The sequence below is a fragment of the Candoia aspera genome, chromosome 3 (assembly GCF_035149785.1).
Source record: "Candoia aspera isolate rCanAsp1 chromosome 3, rCanAsp1.hap2, whole genome shotgun sequence".
In the NCBI taxonomy this organism is placed as follows: domain Eukaryota; kingdom Metazoa; phylum Chordata; class Lepidosauria; order Squamata; family Boidae; genus Candoia; species Candoia aspera.
Window position 1 is genome coordinate 121,215,304 of NC_086155.1, and position 19,717 is coordinate 121,235,020.

At 43.6% G+C, this 19,717-nt stretch overlaps 1 protein-coding gene across 1 annotated transcript in view; it reads right to left on the reverse strand.

Moving 5' to 3' along the window:
- The window catches only part of CTNNAL1 (catenin alpha like 1), a 58,475-nt gene extending 50,527 nt beyond the window's left edge, over positions 1 to 7,948 (reverse strand). The window contains exon 1 of the mRNA XM_063298735.1: positions 7,675 to 7,948. Within this exon, the coding sequence (XP_063154805.1) occupies positions 7,675 to 7,821 (147 nt within the window). The 5' untranslated portion in view covers positions 7,822 to 7,948. The remainder of the gene's footprint in view (positions 1 to 7,674) is intronic.
- Between the last annotated feature and the right edge of the window lie 11,769 nt (positions 7,949 to 19,717).

The following is a 19,717-nucleotide window of genomic DNA, read 5'->3' on the forward strand; positions in this document are numbered from 1 at the left end:
TAAATATAAAAAAGACAGATAAAAGAATAAATGCCAACTACACCTCTGGTGGGATGATTCTTCCAAATGGGGCTGCCACCAAAAAACACTGCTTCCAGGACCCTGCTCCCTTTCCCTCATACATATATAGGACACCCTAAGCATCCCTACTCACAATGAGCATACAGGGTGAACTGGCACTACATGAAGGCAGCAGTCCTGCGGATGACTGGGAGCCAAGCCAAACAGGGCTTTAAAGGTTAAAACTGGGACTTTGAATGGCCTCCTGAAAGCCAGCACAGTGCCCACTACACAGGCTGTAATATGGCTGTGACGGACGACACCTCCTAGTATGTGGGCCGCTGCCCTGCTCCAACTGCAGTTCTGAAGCGGTCTTTAAAGGAAGCCCCATGGAAAGAGCACTGCAGTAATCTAATCTTGTGATGCTGAGGGCATGAGTCACTGTTGCCAGGGCTTTCCATGACAAAATTGCACTTCTAAGAACCCAGAAGGTAATGCCAAATGTTGTAAATTGTTGATTTTGAGCCACTCGTTATGCACCACTCGTTCTCTACTGGCAGAGTAGCTAAACTGTTTTTTACAGGTAACTAAATTCACCTTATGTGACTGACAGTTCAATTTTCTGCATGTCAACTCAAATTCAATGAGACTTGCTCCCAGGAGAGTTACAGGTAGGACTGCAGCTTGAGTTTATTGATATGGGGAGATAACTAGTGTGGCCCAAAGGACTGGGCCACACTAGTTATCTCCCCATATCAATAATTTGAGATTTCAGAACATCCTTTTACCTCCACCCTTCCCGCTCCAGTTTCAAAAGCAGTTTATATTGCAGCTTGAGAAAAGACTGCTATTTGAGGAAAACATACATTATCTTCTCTCTCCCCCCCACTTCCAAATCTCTCTCTCCCTCTCTCATAACATACTCACACACTTCATAACAATCTTCCAGTCAACTTTACAAGCTACCTATTTTCAATACTTTGTAACAACTACAATTATAGACACTTAAAGCTGATTCACATCTGTAGATAAATAACACTACGAAGTGAGTTCCTCAGTTTAATGAGACTCATTCCCTAGTAAAGATATCTCAGTGGTTCAGATTAATGCAAGAAATTGCCCATTAAAAAGTATCACATTTGGAAGAAATAAAAGATATCTTTGAATTATTTGTACAGGCTTGTACTACTTGATGTTGTTATATATTTTGATATTGCAGTTATATATCCTGATGTTGAATCAAAAGAATAGCTTCTTTCATACTTTAACTCTTGCAGTTATGGTAACATCTTTTCAGATATAATCTTGCCTCAGCCAGTATTCATCGTATAATTGCCCCTTTGGGTAGTTATTTATAGTGAATTGTGTACAGTCTTCTAATTACAATCTTCCAGTGTGCAGTCATGTACAAGGTTCCAATAAATATAAATTTATTTGATAAAGACCCTAATGAGTATATACTCAAAAGACAACCCAAAGGTCTGATGCTTACCTCTGAGTCAAGAAGTATAAGAATATGCATTGGTAAATAAATCTGGAATCATTTCAACATTTTTTCTTCCCTGAAAATTCATTTAATAGTTCATGTCAAAAACCATGATGGCATTGAAAGCTCAAAGTCTTGATAGACATACATCATGAAAAACAAAACGTTCTTTCTTCCTCAATCCTGCAGCAGGAATGGAAAGTCTATAGATATCATGCCACTCCTGAACTCCTTTCCCGTGTCTCTTTTTAGTGGGACATATACAAACTAACCCCCATATTTGCTCCATCCCTTTGGCATATTGGCTCCCTCCCTTTGGAACATCATCCCTCCAGATATAAGATTCGCCCCCTCCTTGCTCCTGTGCCAGAAGGCCCTGAAGATGGGGTTCTGTCAATGGGCCTGGGGACCCCAAGCTGCTTCAGAGCCAATCAAGTGGCTGGTATGAGTGTGTTTGCTGCCATTGGGGGTGGGGGGGGAGGGATAAGTTTTTAATTCTGTAAGGTTTTTAACTCTGTAAGCTGCCCAGAGTCACCGTGTGTGAGTTGGGTGGCCTTATAAATCTGTTAAATAAACAAACAAACAAATAAATAAATTTCCTTTTAAAAAATCAGAAAAAATAGGAAATCTGCTCCTATCTTCTTTACATCACTGTCCCATCTGATCTATATCACCAGCCTCCTTACAACAGCTTTCCTCAAACATTAAGTGTATTTCTTCTGCGATAACAGCTTGTCCACCCCTAGTTAACATCATCAGCCGGTCACTCTGCCAAGTAGCATATGCAACCTTTACCACCAGCATCACACATCATGCTGCCAACATTTAATTACTTTTCAATGCTAGTTTTATTTTCCTGAAATAATTATTACTGTTACAATTTCTGATTCTTCAATCTATACTGTTCAGGCACAGATCATAAATACTGTAATAATTTAAATATGGCTCTTTTTTTGTTAAAGCAAACATTTTCAGGCTGTCAGCTCGGTTCCTCTATGGCAATGGTTTCCATTCTGGAGACCACTGGTGGTCTCTGAAAGTACTACAGGTCATTTTCTGGAATTTGTAAAAATAAAATATATATTTCTTTAATGGCATCCTTGGTTTTAAGCAGAAATACTATTATCTCATGAGATTTGGCAATCTCACAAAATTTCTGTCATTTCTTTAGAAAAAAAATTAAAAAGCAACTTTTACCTGTATTCAGTGTTATGGTCTCATTAACACTATCTGGCTGCACTAGCAATCTGTAACTTATATGCAATATAGTGATCCATACAAATGAAAATATTGAGAATTGACTACCACTGTTTCACCATCAACATCAAGGCAATTTTCTATGATAAAATAGAGACTAGGGCCCAGCAGGTCAACAGAACCCTCCTACCTTGACAGGATACTAAGTTCTTCCCAAATATTCCAGTTCCCATTCCAGACAACCACCTCTGACATTACTACAGAGACCAGGCTCAATAAAAACAAGAAATTATCTACAAAAGAGAGGGAGGGAGGGAGGGAGAGAACTAAATCTTGAAGCAGATGTGGGCTAGAGATGAATAGCCAGCAAAAAGAGTCAAGACAAGAAACAGGTACACTGCAGCAGGAGGGGAAATGATTTGACAACAGTAATAATTTTAAAAAGATCAAGCATCAGATAATAGTGGCAAGAAGACTGCTGTGATGATTCAGTCAACAGGTTATTAAGATATGCATAGGCTTTAGCAGCAGATGCAGTAATATTAGAATGGCTACTGAACATACTAAAAGACTACAATGGAATAAAAGGGGAAACATTATTATTATTATTATTATTAATTATTATTATTATTATTATTATTATTATCAAAAGACAATACTGGGCTAAATGGTCAAATTCTCTGCCCTGATATAAACCAGTTGTCTATTCTCCAGCAAACATTCAGCAGTCTCACTCATCTGCTATTTTGCTGCCACCCAAACCACCCATCCTTTTGCTCTAGCTGGGCTGTGCCTACTCTGCCATTACCCTCACCATTTTGTTATTTGCAATATCTAAATATGAGCAGAAAGAATTATCCTCCCTTTTCAATGACTTCAAAGGCTATAACACAGCCAAATTATGCTGATGATTATGCTGATAATACTCAATTGTACATCTCCATCCTGGGTAAGGTAAGTGATGCTGTGACTGCCCTCTCGCTGTGCCTGGGGGCTGTGGGGGTCTGGACGGGGAACAACAGGCTTCAGCTGAACCCTGGTAAGACAGAGTGGCTGTGGGTTAATGGCTCTTCCGTATCTGGGACTTTGGTTCTGGATGGGGTTGCACTGCCCCAGACAGACCCAGTGCATAATCTGAGGGTCCTCCTGGACTCACAGGCTCCTGCTCAAAAAGCAGGTGGCGGCTGTGGCCAGGAGGACCTTTGCACAGCTTCATGTTGTGCGACAGTTACGCCCTTTCCTGAATCAGGAAGCCCTTCAAACGGTCACTCATGCCCTTGTTATCTCCCATATAGACTATTGCAATGCACTCTACATGGGGCTACCCCTGAAGAGTATCCAGAAGCTACAGCTGGTCCAGAATGCAGCCACGCAGGCTATTTTTGGTGCCCCTAGAAGGGCTCATATAACACCTCTACTATGTGAGCTGCATTGGGTGCCAGTTTGCTTCTGGGTCCAATTCAAGGTGTTGGTCCAATTCAAGGTGCAATCATGCAGAGGGGACACGCTGCAGACCCCGTCAGTAAAAGAATTCCATCTGGCAGGGTCTAGGAGGCGGGCCTTCTCTGCAGGAGCTCCCGCCCTCTGGAACATCCTACCTCCGGAGGTGATGTTAGGAAATCTGAAGTCATGGCTCTGTCACCTGGCTTGGGGCAGGGAGGGAAATAGTTACGTTTGGGGATGGCTAGTGCCCTAGAGTGCTCATCGCACACAAGGACTGAATTAGATCATCTGCCATATGGATTTTATTTTTATTTATATTTGTCTATTTGTAATTGCATTTTTATATATCATATTTTATATATTGTAATTATATTGTATGTTTATTGTTTTATTGATTACATTGTTGTAAACCGCCCAGAGTCCCTCTGGTGGGAGGAGATGGGTGGTAACAAATTTGATAAATAAACAGAAATACATTTCTCCAGCAATATTTTTATTTTATTATTACACATATTCTATCTTCACCATGGGAATTCACACTGAGACTCCCTTTATTTTATCTTCATCAGAACCCAACAAAGTATGCTGATCTGATCACTAACACTGTTACCTGGAACCAAATCAGAATGAAGCAGGAAGGATTACCCCTATTTTACTGGCTGATGACAAGAATAGAAAAGTTGTGAGTCAGTGAGGGGAATAATTCAGCTTAATATAAATTTACAATCTGGGCAAACAGTCTATATTTGCTATTCCTGCTCTTGTAATCCAGTATTCCACAATTTCAAAAGTTAAGTTTATTCTGTGCAATACAGAGCCAAAGTTATATTTGTCTCATGATGGTATTTGGCCTTCTGTACATCCATATAAAAAGGTAAAGGTTTCCCTTGACATTAAGTCCAGTCGGGTCCGACTCTAGGGGGCGGTGCTCATCTCCGTTTCAAAGCCGAAGAGCCAGCGTTTGTCCGTAGACACTTCCGTGGTCATGTGGCCGGCATGACTAAACGGAACGCCGTTACCTGCCCGCCGAAGCGGTACCTATTAATCTACTCACATTTGCATGTTTTCGAACTGCTAGGTTGGCAGGAGCTGGGACTAGCAACGGGAGCTCACCCCGTCATGCGGATTCGAACCGCCGACCTTCCGATCGGCCAGCTCAGCAGCTCAGCGGTTTATTATCTGAACAAGTTCATTTAAATTCAACTTGAATTCCTGGAAAAGCTAAATCTGTATCACTTGTTTACTCAAATATACACAGAATGGCTTATTAATTGTAGCTTAAAGTGATCATGTATACATCTTGTACTTAGTAATACTGTAGTCAAATCAGAATAAATGCTTGGACTACTTCTAAATACTCCTAAATGTTAGTTTTTAAACTATTAGTTCATTTCCTGTTTCCAATATTTCTTAATTTCCTACTTTTTCAAAGCCAGTCCATAAACCACTGAACATTGTGTCTCGTCTTACAGACGCTTCCAAAATCTTAATGCAAAACATGCTCATTTGTCCTGTTTAACTCACTGAAATTTACTTTCAAACATTCCATGCTTCAGAATGCAGTGCATGATATAAACTATTACAATATTCTTACTGGGCCTGATGCAACCAGTAAACAGCCGCTTTCTAAGTTACCCAGTGGAAAAGGGTACGCACCTAGTACAGCAAGGAAGCTTTTGAATAGCTACAGAGGAATGAGGGAAGGTAATCTTAAAAAATGGAACACCATCTTCTATGAGTCTGTTAAACTGTTTAAAATAATATTTAAGCAATATTAACTATCCTTTAGTATGAAAGTAGCAGAGCAACTTTTGTTCCAAATCAGTTTACTCTCAATAACCACAATAAAGTCAGAAAAGTTCTGTCATGTTCACTGTTTCAATGTACAGTATACATCCTAAGGTTTCACATGCCATGGCGCTGATGCGCGTTTCTGTTTGGGAGGGAGCTGCTGTGAGACCTTGTAGAATAGGCAACCATTACAAGTTCTGACAATAAAGTCAGAAAAAATATATAATAATTATGAATCATACGCATTCTGTAAATAAATATTTGATACAGGATAAAGACATAGTAGTTTACCATCCAACATAACCAGCACTCTGCATAGAATTTTAAAAAGAATCCCTTCACCAAGAATGTCAAGTATGTTTATGAAATCAAGTATGCCTGTAAAATCCAAATGTGTTTTCACTAGTTTTTTGCTCGTTTCCCACTCATTCTGGCTTCCAACTGAAATGTCTGAAATTCTGTGCACACCCACAGACTTAACATTCAACAAAATTAATGCTGCAATTCAGCAACCTTCTTAGTTTCCTGCTGGAATGCACTGCCTGAACAGGGATTAATCCAGAAGCAGACTGACTTGCCCCCTTGCTTTTGACAAGCACTGACAGCACTAAACCCAATCCACCATCATGATCAAAATGCTCCCTGTGAAATGAATGAGAACTGCAGAAAACCAAGATACTCCTTCAGCTCCTTCAACTCTTGCCTCAATGGCAAGCCATGATTTGTGTGCTCACATATATTCCAAACTTAAATACATTTACTGGGAAATAAATTTTACTGATTTCAAAGGCACAGATTTACCAGTGGAGATACTCAGTCGTATTTCCAGAGCAGGCATGTTTCCCGACACATCTTTATTGTGAAGACATATTTTATAAAGTCTATGGAGCGACTTGAAGAATAACTGTTTTGAGAGCTGCAGCTGAACTACTCCTATTGAAGTTGCGGCGGTATCTGTGAAGCAGAGACTGGAGTAAGTGCTGCCTACTGTATAGGAATACGAGCAGTGCATCGTCCTCGACTAAGGTAACATTCATGCAATATATATCTCCCCCTCCCTCGTCATACAAAAACTGTGAACGAAGGCTATACGCGACGCGATGCTAATCCTCCGGAAGGCAGTCAAAATTCTTTCAAGGATTACAGCTCGTGAGGGTGAGCATTAAAAAGAAAAAAAAGTTATGCACGACTTCTGGGCCCGAGAAGACGACAAAACAAAGCACAAAGGCCAGGCTGGAATTCCAAGATGTTGTCTCACTGGGCAAAAGACTCGTAAACCCTCGTTTGCACTCTTAAAGTCAAGTTGTTTTAAGCGGGTTTTCGTTTCACCAAGTTGGGCTGAGACCAAACCTACGTTCCGAATCGCGGTTCCGGGCGACGCTTCCAAGTTTTTTCCGGAGAGATCGAAAGCGCGCGCGCAGGGGAGAAGGGGGAGAGATTCTTGCTCCTGGCTACTTTAAAATGCTTTTTAAAAGCCACCCCCGCCTTCCGCATCAGTCCCCAACCTCCAGGCGTCTTCCAGCGGCACCCCGGAGGGCAGAGCCACCGAAAATGTAAACCAAAGGTACTTTGCTTGTAAAGCCATCTGTTAAGGCCCCCATCCGGAGTGACTCTGGATAGCATGCAACCGAAATGAAAATCAGGACTTCAGGAACGAAGCCGAAGGGCACGCGGAGAGAGAAGGACGGAGCGACCGACCGGGACGGAGGTACCCGCGCGGGAGCCAAGCCGCCCGCTCGGCTTTACTTGGTCAGTACCTGCGCCACGAGCGGTACCAGCGTCTGCTCCACGGAGCGCGAACGGATCTGGAGCCCCAGCATTGGCTCCCAGCCCAGAGCTGAGGCGGGCGGCGAGCGCGGCCACGAGACTCCGCTGCTGCCGCTGCCTCCGGGAAACGCGGCCATTGCTCCGGCGCTGTACAGCTTGCTCTTTCCCGACTCTCCCGCCCGCACGGGACCTGCCGGGGAGAGGAGAAGGAGGAGGCGGGAGGCGAAGCCAAGGCTCTCTTGCTTGGCTGTGCTCCGCCTGGTCTCCTCCTCCTCCTCCGTCTTCCCGCCTTCTGCTCTCGCCCTTCCCTCCAGCTGCAAGCGGGACATTGGTCTCTCTGGGAGGATTGGTGTGATCTCGCCGGTCCCTCGGGCGTGACTCGCGAGCGGGAAAATTACACAGTACTGTAACTGTTATCAACATCCAGCCTCCGCGCGTCTGTTGGCAGAACCTCAGTTTTTATTTCCATCACACGCACGCTCTTCAGTATTCTGGATCCTAAGTAAGCAAAGAGCTTTGGAATCGCAGCAAACAGAAGCCACCACAACAAAAGTAACTACAGTGGTCAAGATTACACCTGATCAAGCTTAGCATATTGGGCAGATGCAGCCAGTAAATTTGCAACTGACCTGATAAAACAAAAGTGCATTGTGTGAACACAAATATCATAAATTACTGAGACATTGTGGATCCTTCTTAAAAAACACGCACCCAGGCGCGCACAAACCACTGACAACAATATTTCTTTCAGAGACATTACTTTACATTCAGTTAGGCCAAGTGACCCGATGATGGTTACATGGCAGTGTAAGTGTGGTTTATTTGTTGACTAAACTGATAAACAGAGACAAAACAAATTAAACATACATAGGGTGTACCAAAAGTCTGGCCCCACAGACTATTATATAAATTATGCTAAATGTGTGAATCGGTTGCCATTTTGGTTCAAACACTTCCTTATTCTTTTGACACATGACCTTTGAACATTCCTAAATACAGTAACACTTTCTCTGAAAAAATATTCATAAAACATTGTGATTGGCCTATTGGGGCTGACTTTTGGTACACCCTGTATATATAAAATTTAAATGTATAAGGCTGCCCAACTCAGTGACTCTGGGCAGCGTTCAGATTTTTAAAAAAAGCCAATACATGAAATCAATTTTAAAAATAAGGGGAAACAGATACCACCAATATGCTAAACATAATCCCATTCAGGTGAACACCCATCCCAACCTAAACCAGACCCCAGGGAAAAAGGTCTTCAAGGCTCAGGGCTGATTAAACCTCCAGGGGTATACTATTTCAGAGCCAGGTAACAGGACAGAGAAGGCATTAAGGTCCCATTAGATGGCATTGCTTAATAGATGGGATTTGGAACATGCCCACTTTGTCAGATCTTATGGTATGGGAGATGCAATGGGAGAAATCCCTCAGTCCCTCAGATAGCCAGATGCTATGCCATGAAGGGCTTTGAAGTGACAACTAGCATCTTGAATTGCATTAGTAAAGTGTTACATAGGCATGCTGAGGCATACCCATAACTACTTGTACCACCATGTTTTGGATCAGGTGTGCCTTCTGAGTGGTCTTCAAGGGCAGCCCTATGTAGAGCACATTGCAGTAGTTTACCTGCAAGGTAACTATAGCATGAATGACTGTGAAAAGGCATTCCTGGTCCAGGAAAGGGTGCAATTGGTGCACCAAATTTGAGCAAAGGCCCTCCTGTCCACAGCTGCCATCTGCTCTTCAAGTAGGAGCTGTGAATTCAGGAGAACCCTCAAATCGTGCACTAGTTCTGCCTGGGAAAGTACAGCCCCTTTCAGAGCTACAGCACTGAAAGAATCAACAATACCAAGCCACACAGTCTTGTCAATGTTTAGCCTATTCTTCCCCATTTAGATCACAATAGGTACTGGGAGAAGACCCTGACAGCATCACTTGGTTTACCCATGACCGAGATACACAGCTGGATAACATCAGCAAACTGAATCTCATAGTAAAAATTACTTCAGTGTAAAGGTGTGTAGGATTGCAATCATAAAGCCTAATTCCATGCATATTTATTTGGAAATAAGACTAATTGTATTCAATAGCTCTTTCTTGCAAGTAAATGTACATAGGATTGTGGCTTTAGAATTCAGTTATTGGCTGAGTTTTTACCTGTGAAAGTGTTAATACATTATACTGATGATCCAAGTTTTATTGTGCCTCATTATTCACATTGTAAATTATTTCATTATACTGTCTTAAAAAGTGATGCATATGCACTAGAAGAGCAACAAAGATTTAAAACAAATAAAATTATCTTTTAAAAAAAAAAGAACTAATACAAATGTGTATTTGATATTCCTAAAATCTGCTATGGAGTAAGAGGGTTTAAGTTACAGGTACTTCTGGAAGTACATAGAGATCCTCATAATGTAAATGTCTGTAATCTTAAGCCCTCTTATTTTGAAGCACTGTTACACAGAATAACATTGCTTGAAGGGACTGAAATTAAGTAGCATTTGTCACAGAATGTGGCAGCAACTGTCTGATCTGGGTGATCCCCAAAAGCTAAGTAGAGTCAGACCTAGTTAATACTTGGATAAGAGACATCAGGAAATTTCTGGCCTGAAGGTTAGAATGGAAGTAAAACAAAAATATTCCAGAAGCAGGCAATGGCAAACCATTTCAATACTGCTGCCAAGAAAAGTATGTATTTGTGTTCACATACTTACCAGGAGTAAGCTGGGAGTCTTTACTTTTACCTGATGTCAGACTTTTTAAAAAATAGCCATCATAATACTTGGAGAGCTTGTGAATGTTTTCATCAGAGAAAGGTGAGATCTGCTGCTGATGCTTGGCATTGGTACCATTACAATCACTTTGCAAGGCTGAAGGAACCATACTGAATCAGGCAGCACACACAGTACATGAATATCATTTTGTACAATGCTTTTCACTGAAGTCCAGTTACTCATTCAGCTGCTAGCCATCACATAATGAGGGAGAATCTACTAATATTGACAGATATGAGAAGCCTCTGTTAAATTTCAATGGCAGAAGCATTGTTTCTGGTTTCAGTGCCAGCTGAGTATTCTGCTCTTGGGTGTATGAGTGTTTACAGTGCAAAGAAACAAAAATGAAACAATTTATTTAAGAGCACTCAGGCTATGCTTTCAATACCTCACAACAGCCATCAATATAAATGCACAGGAAACACAGGGAGCTGCCTTTTATTAAGGGCAACCAGTGGTCCATCAAGTCTTTTCCTATCTGGGGAGTCCAATGTTTTGGACTTGAGCTGTTACTGTGCAAGTGGTTCTGCTAGCTGAGGTTAACAGTAATTGTAATTGTAGTCCAGCATTTTGAGATGGTATCAAATTGAGGAATACTGGTCTGCAGTAAACTGTCTGGCAGCTGCTCTTCTGGCTTTTATACGGAAAGCTTTTTCATACCTACCTGGAAAAGTTAGGGACTGAATATGAAATTTTCTACAGGCAAAAGTTATTTCTTTTATGTCCTTTATATCTCATAGCACATATACAAATTGTATGTGAAAAAGTCGGGGGAAGATACTAAAACATGTCGCTAGAATTTTCTGGATTTTAGGCTAATAATAATGATAAAAATAATAATAATTTAATATTTTAAACATGTATAATTATAGTTCATCCATAGCCTTCTTAACACAAACATGAAAAGAGTAATTATAAAAGGATATGGGGAAAGCCTGTTCTGACCCTACCAAAATTCAAACAACCCCCCCCCCCCCGGAAACTAGTCACTTACTTTGTTCTTTTGAATTCCTTTTACATAGATATGTTTTGTTTTGTTTTTGTTTAATATTGGGGATATTAACTGTATATTGCGACCCTAGGAATCCCAGGAATTAAAGAACCTCTTCTCAGTACTCGCTCAGAAAATATGTTCTCACAGCATGGGCACTTCTTGAAAAACAATGAGTAAAAACTGGTATATATTACCAGTTTACACAGATACAGATATACAGTAGATATAGATATATTATGCTTAGTAAGTAATACACACAGAAAAACTGTTCTTTCTCTTCTTTTTGTTGCTGGATTCAGTTTAGAAAGCATTAACTTTGTTATCGAGAACATTTCAAGGCTTACAGTCACCAACATTATTAAAGTCACAGATTCTGCTAAATAAGATGACAGCACTGATGGCTTTAAACCAGTCTAGTGTTTTCATTAATGATTATATCTGTAGAAGTATAAATGGATGCAGACTGCTCTCAGAGGTTCACTGATATTTGATGATTTCATGCAAGTGATAATACTTTGAGCATTAGTGGCTTCTCCTATAGGAGCTGTGATTGGCTATCTTACTTAACATCAGGTTGTCCTGATGATTTAAGAACATTAGTTAATTAATCACATATTTGGTCCAATATGTTTTCTTTCCATACTTTTCCACCTCTTTCATTTTTATTCACCATTAAAAAAAAAATCAGTGAAAGAGGGAAAAGGTAGAATAGTCATACAATGCTTTTTGACTTATAATGCTTGCAGCTATCAATCTGGAAGCAGTCTCTCACTTTCTGACACTCATGAGTGCCACCACAGTAGGACCTCTAGCCATGGCACTGGGCCTTACAGTCCTAAGGGCCTTGGGTTCAGCACCAGATTTTTAAAAAAATCAAATGTGGGAGACTGGGAACTTTGATGGCACCAGAAAGGGCAACTGAGGTGACAGAAACTGTTGATGGACCACTCAAGACATCTTTCCTGGGATTCCCTAAATCCTGGCAGCAAGATTGTTCTCTCTGTCTTTTTCTCTTCCCTCCCTGATCATTGCACTGCTGGCAAACAAACAGATTATCCTTGGCAAGGTCTTAAGTGATCAATTTCAGAGAGCTTTTGAACTTAGACTAAGGGCTAAGATGTATAGCTGTAGAATGGCTGCAAGAACTCAGCTTTTTACCCTAACTTATTTTCATTTATTTAATTACAAATATCTACTAACCACTTCTAAAATGATGTGGATACAACACCACAAAATGTTCTGTACAAATAAACAAGAAACCATACATTTATTAGAAAATGTATAGCAGCACCTGGCTAAGCTTATCTGGACTTGGAAGCTAAGCAGGATTGGACCTGATTAATACTTGGATGAGGGATCACTGGAATTCCAGAGCTGTTGGCTTGACTGAGAAACTGAAAACCCATCTTGGAAGAAGTTGTGGCAAACCTCCATAGTGCTGCCAAGAAAACATGATATATAAAGACTTTGTTACAATCTTGGACCAAAATAAACAAAATAGTACAATCAGAAAAGCTATAAAGCCTGATGCTATGCCCTACACTTCATAGTTAATAACCATACTAGTATACTTACTACTGGCTGTTACATAAAACAGATAGAAGATTTAAATACAGCAATCTACAGTAAAATCCACAGTACACATCTAAACATAACGTTTTGTCTATGTTTGGGGGAAAGATAGGGGAAAGAGTTTGCTGAATAAGTCAAAGAGGTAGAACACTGGGCAAGAGCTTAGGTATGCAGGTGTTAATTTAAAATCTGCCTTTTTACCTCCACATAGGCTCTTGTGAAACCAACTAAACTTAGATATTGAGTACAGAGGCCACGGAGTTGTAGATCCTGATTTATTTTCTTTAACCATGAGAACAGAAGCTTGTCACAGACAACCAGACAAGTCATACATTAATCTGAGTCAGTATTTTAGGTGGCAAAGCTACATACATATCTCAATACACATCAGGCCACTCTCCAGCCTGAGTAGAAGAATAGAAACATGGTGAAGAACATCTAACCTCAAGAAATTTTGACTGAACAGTTTCAAAGAGAGTGATAGCTCAGGTAGCTCAAAACCTTTGTCCTACATATCTTAAGAGTTGCCAGCAGATACTTGTGAGCTACTCTGGCTCAAAATACTAAATGATGTTTGCCAGGCTTTGAGCCTTTTTGGACACAGTCTGTTTGTTTCCCCAAGACTTAGAAACATAAAAAGAGACCCCAAGATGTTTAAAGCAATTAACTTGATTAATCCTATCTATTGCCCACAAATGTTGACATTTAACAGGACTTCTTGAGAACACTGTGGCTTTTATTTTATCATGATGCAGGAAAGAGTGATAGACTTCTCCTCAGACCTACAAAGGACATTTGTGGGATGACTGTGTTATCTAATTAAACCAAAACCTAAACAGACCTCAAGGGGACACGGTGGCGCTGCGTGTTAAACCGCTGAGCTGCTGAGCTTGCCGATTGGAAGGTCGGCGGTTCGAATCCGCATGACGGGGTGAGCTCCCGTTGGTAGTCCCAGCTCCTGCCAACCTAGCAGTTCGAAAACATGCAAATGTGAGTAGTTTAATAGGTACCGCTTCGGCGGGCAGGTAACGGCGTTCCGTTTAGTCATGCTGGCCACATGACCACGGAACTGTATACGGACAAACGCCAGCTCTTCGGCTTTGAAACGGAGATGAGCACCGCCCCCTAGAGTCAGACCCGACTGGACTTAATGTCAAGGGAAACCTTTACCTTTACTTTAAACAGACCTACTGGCCAACAAGGGCTGCGGAATATTATGCAGAACATAAACCATTAGATTTCTATAATAGTTAAAAAGATTAGGGTTAGGATTAGAACTAAGATACTTTGAATTGGTATAGGGAGGTATATACAGCATATCTGTCATGTTCACCATTTCAATGTGCATTGTACATCGTAATGTTTCGCATGTCAAGTTGCTGATGCGTGTTCTGGTTGGGAGGGGCTGTGAGGACTCCTTCTCCTGGGCTTGTTATCTGTATTCAGTTGAATGGAATGTGTTTGGGTTATCTAGTGTGTTCAAGGTTTTCTTCCCAGGAGATCAGCAGAACTCGTTGCCAGTACCTGGGGTGGGGAATTTGAAATGGTTGGGCGAGGGGAGGGATCACGTTTGCACCGAGGGTTTTTAGTTTGTATTTGGCGCGCTTTTGCTCATTCTCAGCTTTCTTTGTATTTGCATGCTATTCTTTAATAAACCAGATATTATTAAGCTCCTGCTTGTGAGTCTGAGTATATTAGGATAGGCAATCCTTACATAAAGCTGAGAATCCCAAAGTTTTACTGTTAGCCCCTTTCCAGATTTGATCTTGTGAGGGAGTAGAGCTAGTGATGACCGAACCCAAACCCAAGACCGGTGGAAATGAGGAAACGAGCGACGGGGTGCCTGATTCCACGGTTAGGAGAACAGAGAGGAACCCTACTCCAGAACCATCAGGGGTACAGGAGGGTTCAAGTTCCAGCCTGGAGGAAGAGGAGGTTGGAGAAGGAAGAGCACCCGAAACCACCAGAGAGTCGCCAGGCGAGCTGATCACCTGGGATGAGGTGCAGGGACCCCTACCAGGGACGTCCAGGATGTCCTGGAAGCAGTGGTACCCGTTATCCCCAATCATTGTAAGGATGGAGGGGAAGCAGCAGGACAGACAAGGGAAGGAGGACTCCCAAACCCCGGAAAGGCTAAGGGTAGTGGAGGCAAAATTGGAGTCGATGGAGTATATGTTTAAGACATGGTCAATGGCATGGGGGCCCCAGGTGAGGAGAGAAGGGGAATCAAGCGCCAGGTACTCGTCCCCTTCCCCCCCCCCCCCGGCAGCACCACTGCTGGAGAGAGGCAGGAGACGGCACAGGGCTGAGCCAAGACCTCACAGAGTTCATCTCTCAGAATCCCCTCCTCGAGAACGGAGATCCCCAGCAATCAGGGGCATGACCGGCCGACCAGATGTTGTACAGGGCCTGCCTGGAGCGGGAGTGAAAGACTTTGCAGTCAAATTTGATGGGGATCCAACTAAGTTGTCTTTCTTCCTCACAAATGCAAGGAATTATATGGATGAATTCGGACCGTATTTCCGTTCTGAAAGGGCCAAGATAAATGCCATTGCCAACAAGTTGAAGGGGAGGGCAGCTGACTGATATGTTCAGTTAAGCGAGGCAGAAGCTCCTGAGCTTGATGAGTTCGAAGAATTCCTGTGGGCATTGAAGTTGCACTTTGTAGACCCATTAGCCAAAGAAAGAGCAAAAAGGGCTTTAAAGGAGCTCAGCCAGGGGCAGCGGTCAGTAGCAGACTACGCCCTGGAGTTTAAGGCTTTGGCTGGGAAGGTTGATGACTGGTCCCAGTCTACCTTAATAGAGCGATTCAAGGAGGGTCTGAATATGGAGGTCCTGAGGTGGGTGTTGGGCAGAGACGACCCAGACACCCTGTATGAATGGATACAGCTGACCGGGAAGGCTGAACATGCCCAAGAGACCTTCTTGCAGACCAAGAGGGCAGCAAGGCAAGCAGCGATCGTCAAGGGACCCCGAACTGTTGCAGCGGCTGTGAAGCCTGGGTATCAAGCCTGGGAGGAGGAGAGGGAGCGGCATTACGCCAAGGGGCAGCGCCTCTGGTGTGGGAAGGAGGCCCACAGGGCGGCTGCTTGCCCAAAAGCCAAGGCAGTGGATCGGTCTGGAAAAGCGGCGGGCAAATCGCCATCGCTGACCAGGAGAATGACGGCAGCCAAGGGGGAGACCGAAGTTGAGGTACCCTACTTCAGTGGAGAGGAGGAAAGCAATCCTAAAGAGCCGGTGGGAAACGCCAGCCACCTGCTCTAAAAAGCACCTGTGGGCAGGGTGCGAAGATGTTTTGGTGAGTGCTAACTGTCCCACTCTGAATGTGAAGGTAAAGCTGGGCTCCCGCACAAAGACTGTTGAGGTTTGGGCATTAATTGACTTGGGGTGTTCACGGTGCTTAATGCACCCAGACGTGGTTGCTGCTTTGGACCTACCCAGCTTCCCCCTTCAGCAGCCCATGGTTTTCACCCAACTGGATGGTTCAACAGTGGGGGGGCGGGGCGGTGACCCATTTCACAGGAATGGTGGCATTGCAATTAGGTAGCCACCATGAGGGGTTAAAGTTTGTAGTGGCACCTGTGGGTCATCCATTGGTCATCCTAGGGATTCCCTGGTTGGTCCAAAGAAACCCCTACATAAACTGGGAACACAGGATTCTGACTTTTCCAGATGGCTTTTACCAAGCCCCTATGGCAGACCGAGTTCCTTGTGCTGTGGTGGGGAGGGCTGCGTCGGCAACCCCACATTTCAGTGTGATACCACTGGAGGGCTTACCGGAGAGATACCAGGAGTTTGCTGATGTGTTTGGGGAGATGGAAGCGGACCAACTCCCTCCTCATCGAAAAACTGACTGTGCGATAGAGTTGGTCCCCAATGCTCAACTGCCCAAGCCGAAGATTTATGCAATGACTCAAAAACAGCTTGAGGCACTGCGGGACTTTGTTGAAAAAACTTGGCCAGGGGGTTTATCGAGCCAGCGAATTCTCCAGTTGGAGCCCCCGTGCTGTTCCGTGACAAAAAGGATGGCATGCTAAGACTCTGTACAGACTACCAGGGGTTAAATGCCATCTCAATATCAAACAACTACCCATTGTCGCTAATAAAAGGCATGTTAGCCCATTTGTCAAAGGGCAAAATTTTCTCCAAGCTGGATTTGCGGGAAGCCTATTTCTGCATCCGCATACGAGAGGGGGATGAATGGAAGACTGCTTTTAATTGTCCATTGGGTTCTTTCCAGTACAAAGTCCTACCTTTTGGGTTGGCGGGAGCACCCGGGGTGTTTATGCAACTGATTAATGAAGTGTTACATGACCATTTGTTTCAAGGGGTATTGGTGTATCTAGATGATGTTTTGATTTATACGGAGACTGAGGAGGAGCACGAACACCTCATTAGGCAGGTGCTTAGCAAGCTGAGGAGTGCCAAACTTTATGCCAAACTTTCTAAATGTGAGTTTCACAAAACTCGACTTGACTATCTGGGGTATAGGATATCTGACAAGGGCATTGAGATGGACCCCATTAAAATTCAAGCGATCTTGGGGTGGGAATGCCCACGTACCCGGAGGCAACTCCAAAGTTTTCTTGGGTTTAGCAATTATTACCACCAGTTTATCCAGAGGTTCGCTGAAATTGCCTTGCCCCTTACTGATTTACTACGTACCAAGGGGTTAGGAGACACACGCAAGGTGAAGAACCCGGGGGCAGTGCTCAGTTGGACCTCTGACTGCCAGGCAGCTTTCAAAAAATGTAAAATCCTTTTCACTGCTGAACCCATTTTGCAGCACCCCGATCCCACTAGACCCTTTGTGGTTCAAGTAGATGCTTCTGATTTTTCAATTGGGGCACTCTTGCTGCAAAAAGATTCTGATAATCACTTGAAGCCTTGTGCTTATTTGTCCAGGAAGTTTTCTGAGACCGAACGGCGGTGGCATGTTTGGGAGAAGGAGGCTTTTGCAGTTAAGGCAGCTTTAGAAGCTTGGCGCCACCTTTTAGAGGGGGCTAAATGCCCTTTTGAAGTTTGGACTGACCATAAAAATTTAGAAGCGCTCCGCACCCCCCGGAGACTCAGTCCTAAACAGATTCGCTGGGCTTTATTCCGGGTAAGAAGAACTTCCTTGCTGATGCTCTCTCACGGTTACCCCAAGATTCTGTCCACACGACTGAGATCGTGGGTACTATGTGGACGGAGCCACAGTTGGGTCTGCAGGCTGTAACTCGAAGCCAAACCCATACGCAGCTGCCTCCAACCCCGGTTTCGCCGGCCGGGAGGAGGACACAGGTTCCCTCTCAATTGCAACAACAGTTCCTCCAGATACTGAAAACTGATACTTGGTTGCAGGTGAACAAAGACAATGTTTCCTTTGACAATGGTTTAGCTTGGAGGCAAAACCGTCTCTATGTGCCTGAACAGTTGTGGGCGGAAATCTTAACCCGTTCTCACGATGATAAGGTTGCTGGGCACTTTGGGTTTGTGAAAACGTTGCACCTGGTTCGGCGCCAGTTTTGGTGGCCCACTCTGAGGCGCGATGTGAAAGACTATGTCGCTTCTTGTCCTGTGTGTGCCATGTCAAAACGAAAAAGGGGTAAGCCGCAGGGACTCCTGCAGCCAGTGGCGAGCCCATCCCGCCCTTGGGAGGAGATTTCTATGGATTTTATTGTCGACCTTCCTCCCAGCCAAAAGAAGACAGTAGTTTGGGTGGTCAAGGATTACTTTTCCAAGCAAGCCCATTTCATTCCATGTGCTTCTATTCCTTCTGCCACAATTGGCACGCCTTTTTCTAATACACATCTACCGGCTCCACGGTAGCCCCTCCCGTTTGGTCACGGACCGCGGGACACAGTTCACTTCCCAATTTTGGGAATCATTTTTGAAATTGATTGGCACTAAGCAGGTATTGTCCACTGCTTCGCATCCTGAGACTGACAGATCTACGGAGGTTTTAAATTCAACCCTTGAACAATTTTTAAGGGCATTTATAAACTACCAGCAGGACAATTGGGTTGATTTGCTCCCTTTTGCTGAGGTGGCTTAAAACAATGCGGTCCATCAGAGCACGGGGCACACCCCTTTTCAGGTGGTTTCTGGGCAGGACTTCGTCCCCATTCCTGAGTTGCCACAACCTCCTACCCAGCCCTGTTCTGCTTCTGATTGGGCTGCTCAACTGGCTGATTTGTGGCCGGTGATTCAGCAGGCTTTGGCCAATGCCCAGTCTGCTTACAAATTGCATGCGGACAAGCGAAGAGATGTTCAGCCGAATTTTAAAGTTGGCGATCAGGTGTATCTTTCCACCAAGTTCATGAAGTCCCCACAGCCATTACAAAAGTTGGCCCCGAAGTTTATTGGCCCTTTTCCCATTATTGGCATTGTGAATCCGGTCACTTTTAAGTTGGATTTACCTCGCAATCTGAAATATTTGCATCCTGTTTTTCATTGCAGCTTGCTCAAGCCTGTCAGCCACTCTTCCCATTGGCATGCCCAGCCTCCCCCCCCTGCTCCGATCACGATTGACGGGCAGCAGCATTTTGAGGTGAAGGACGTCCTTGATTCCCACAGGCTTCGTGGCACCCTTCAGTACCTTATCCACTGGAAGCACTTCCCTCAGCCTGAGTGGGTGTCTGCTCGCGACGTTAACGCTCCTGTTTTAGTTAGACGCTTTCATCTAGCTTACCCTTTGAAACC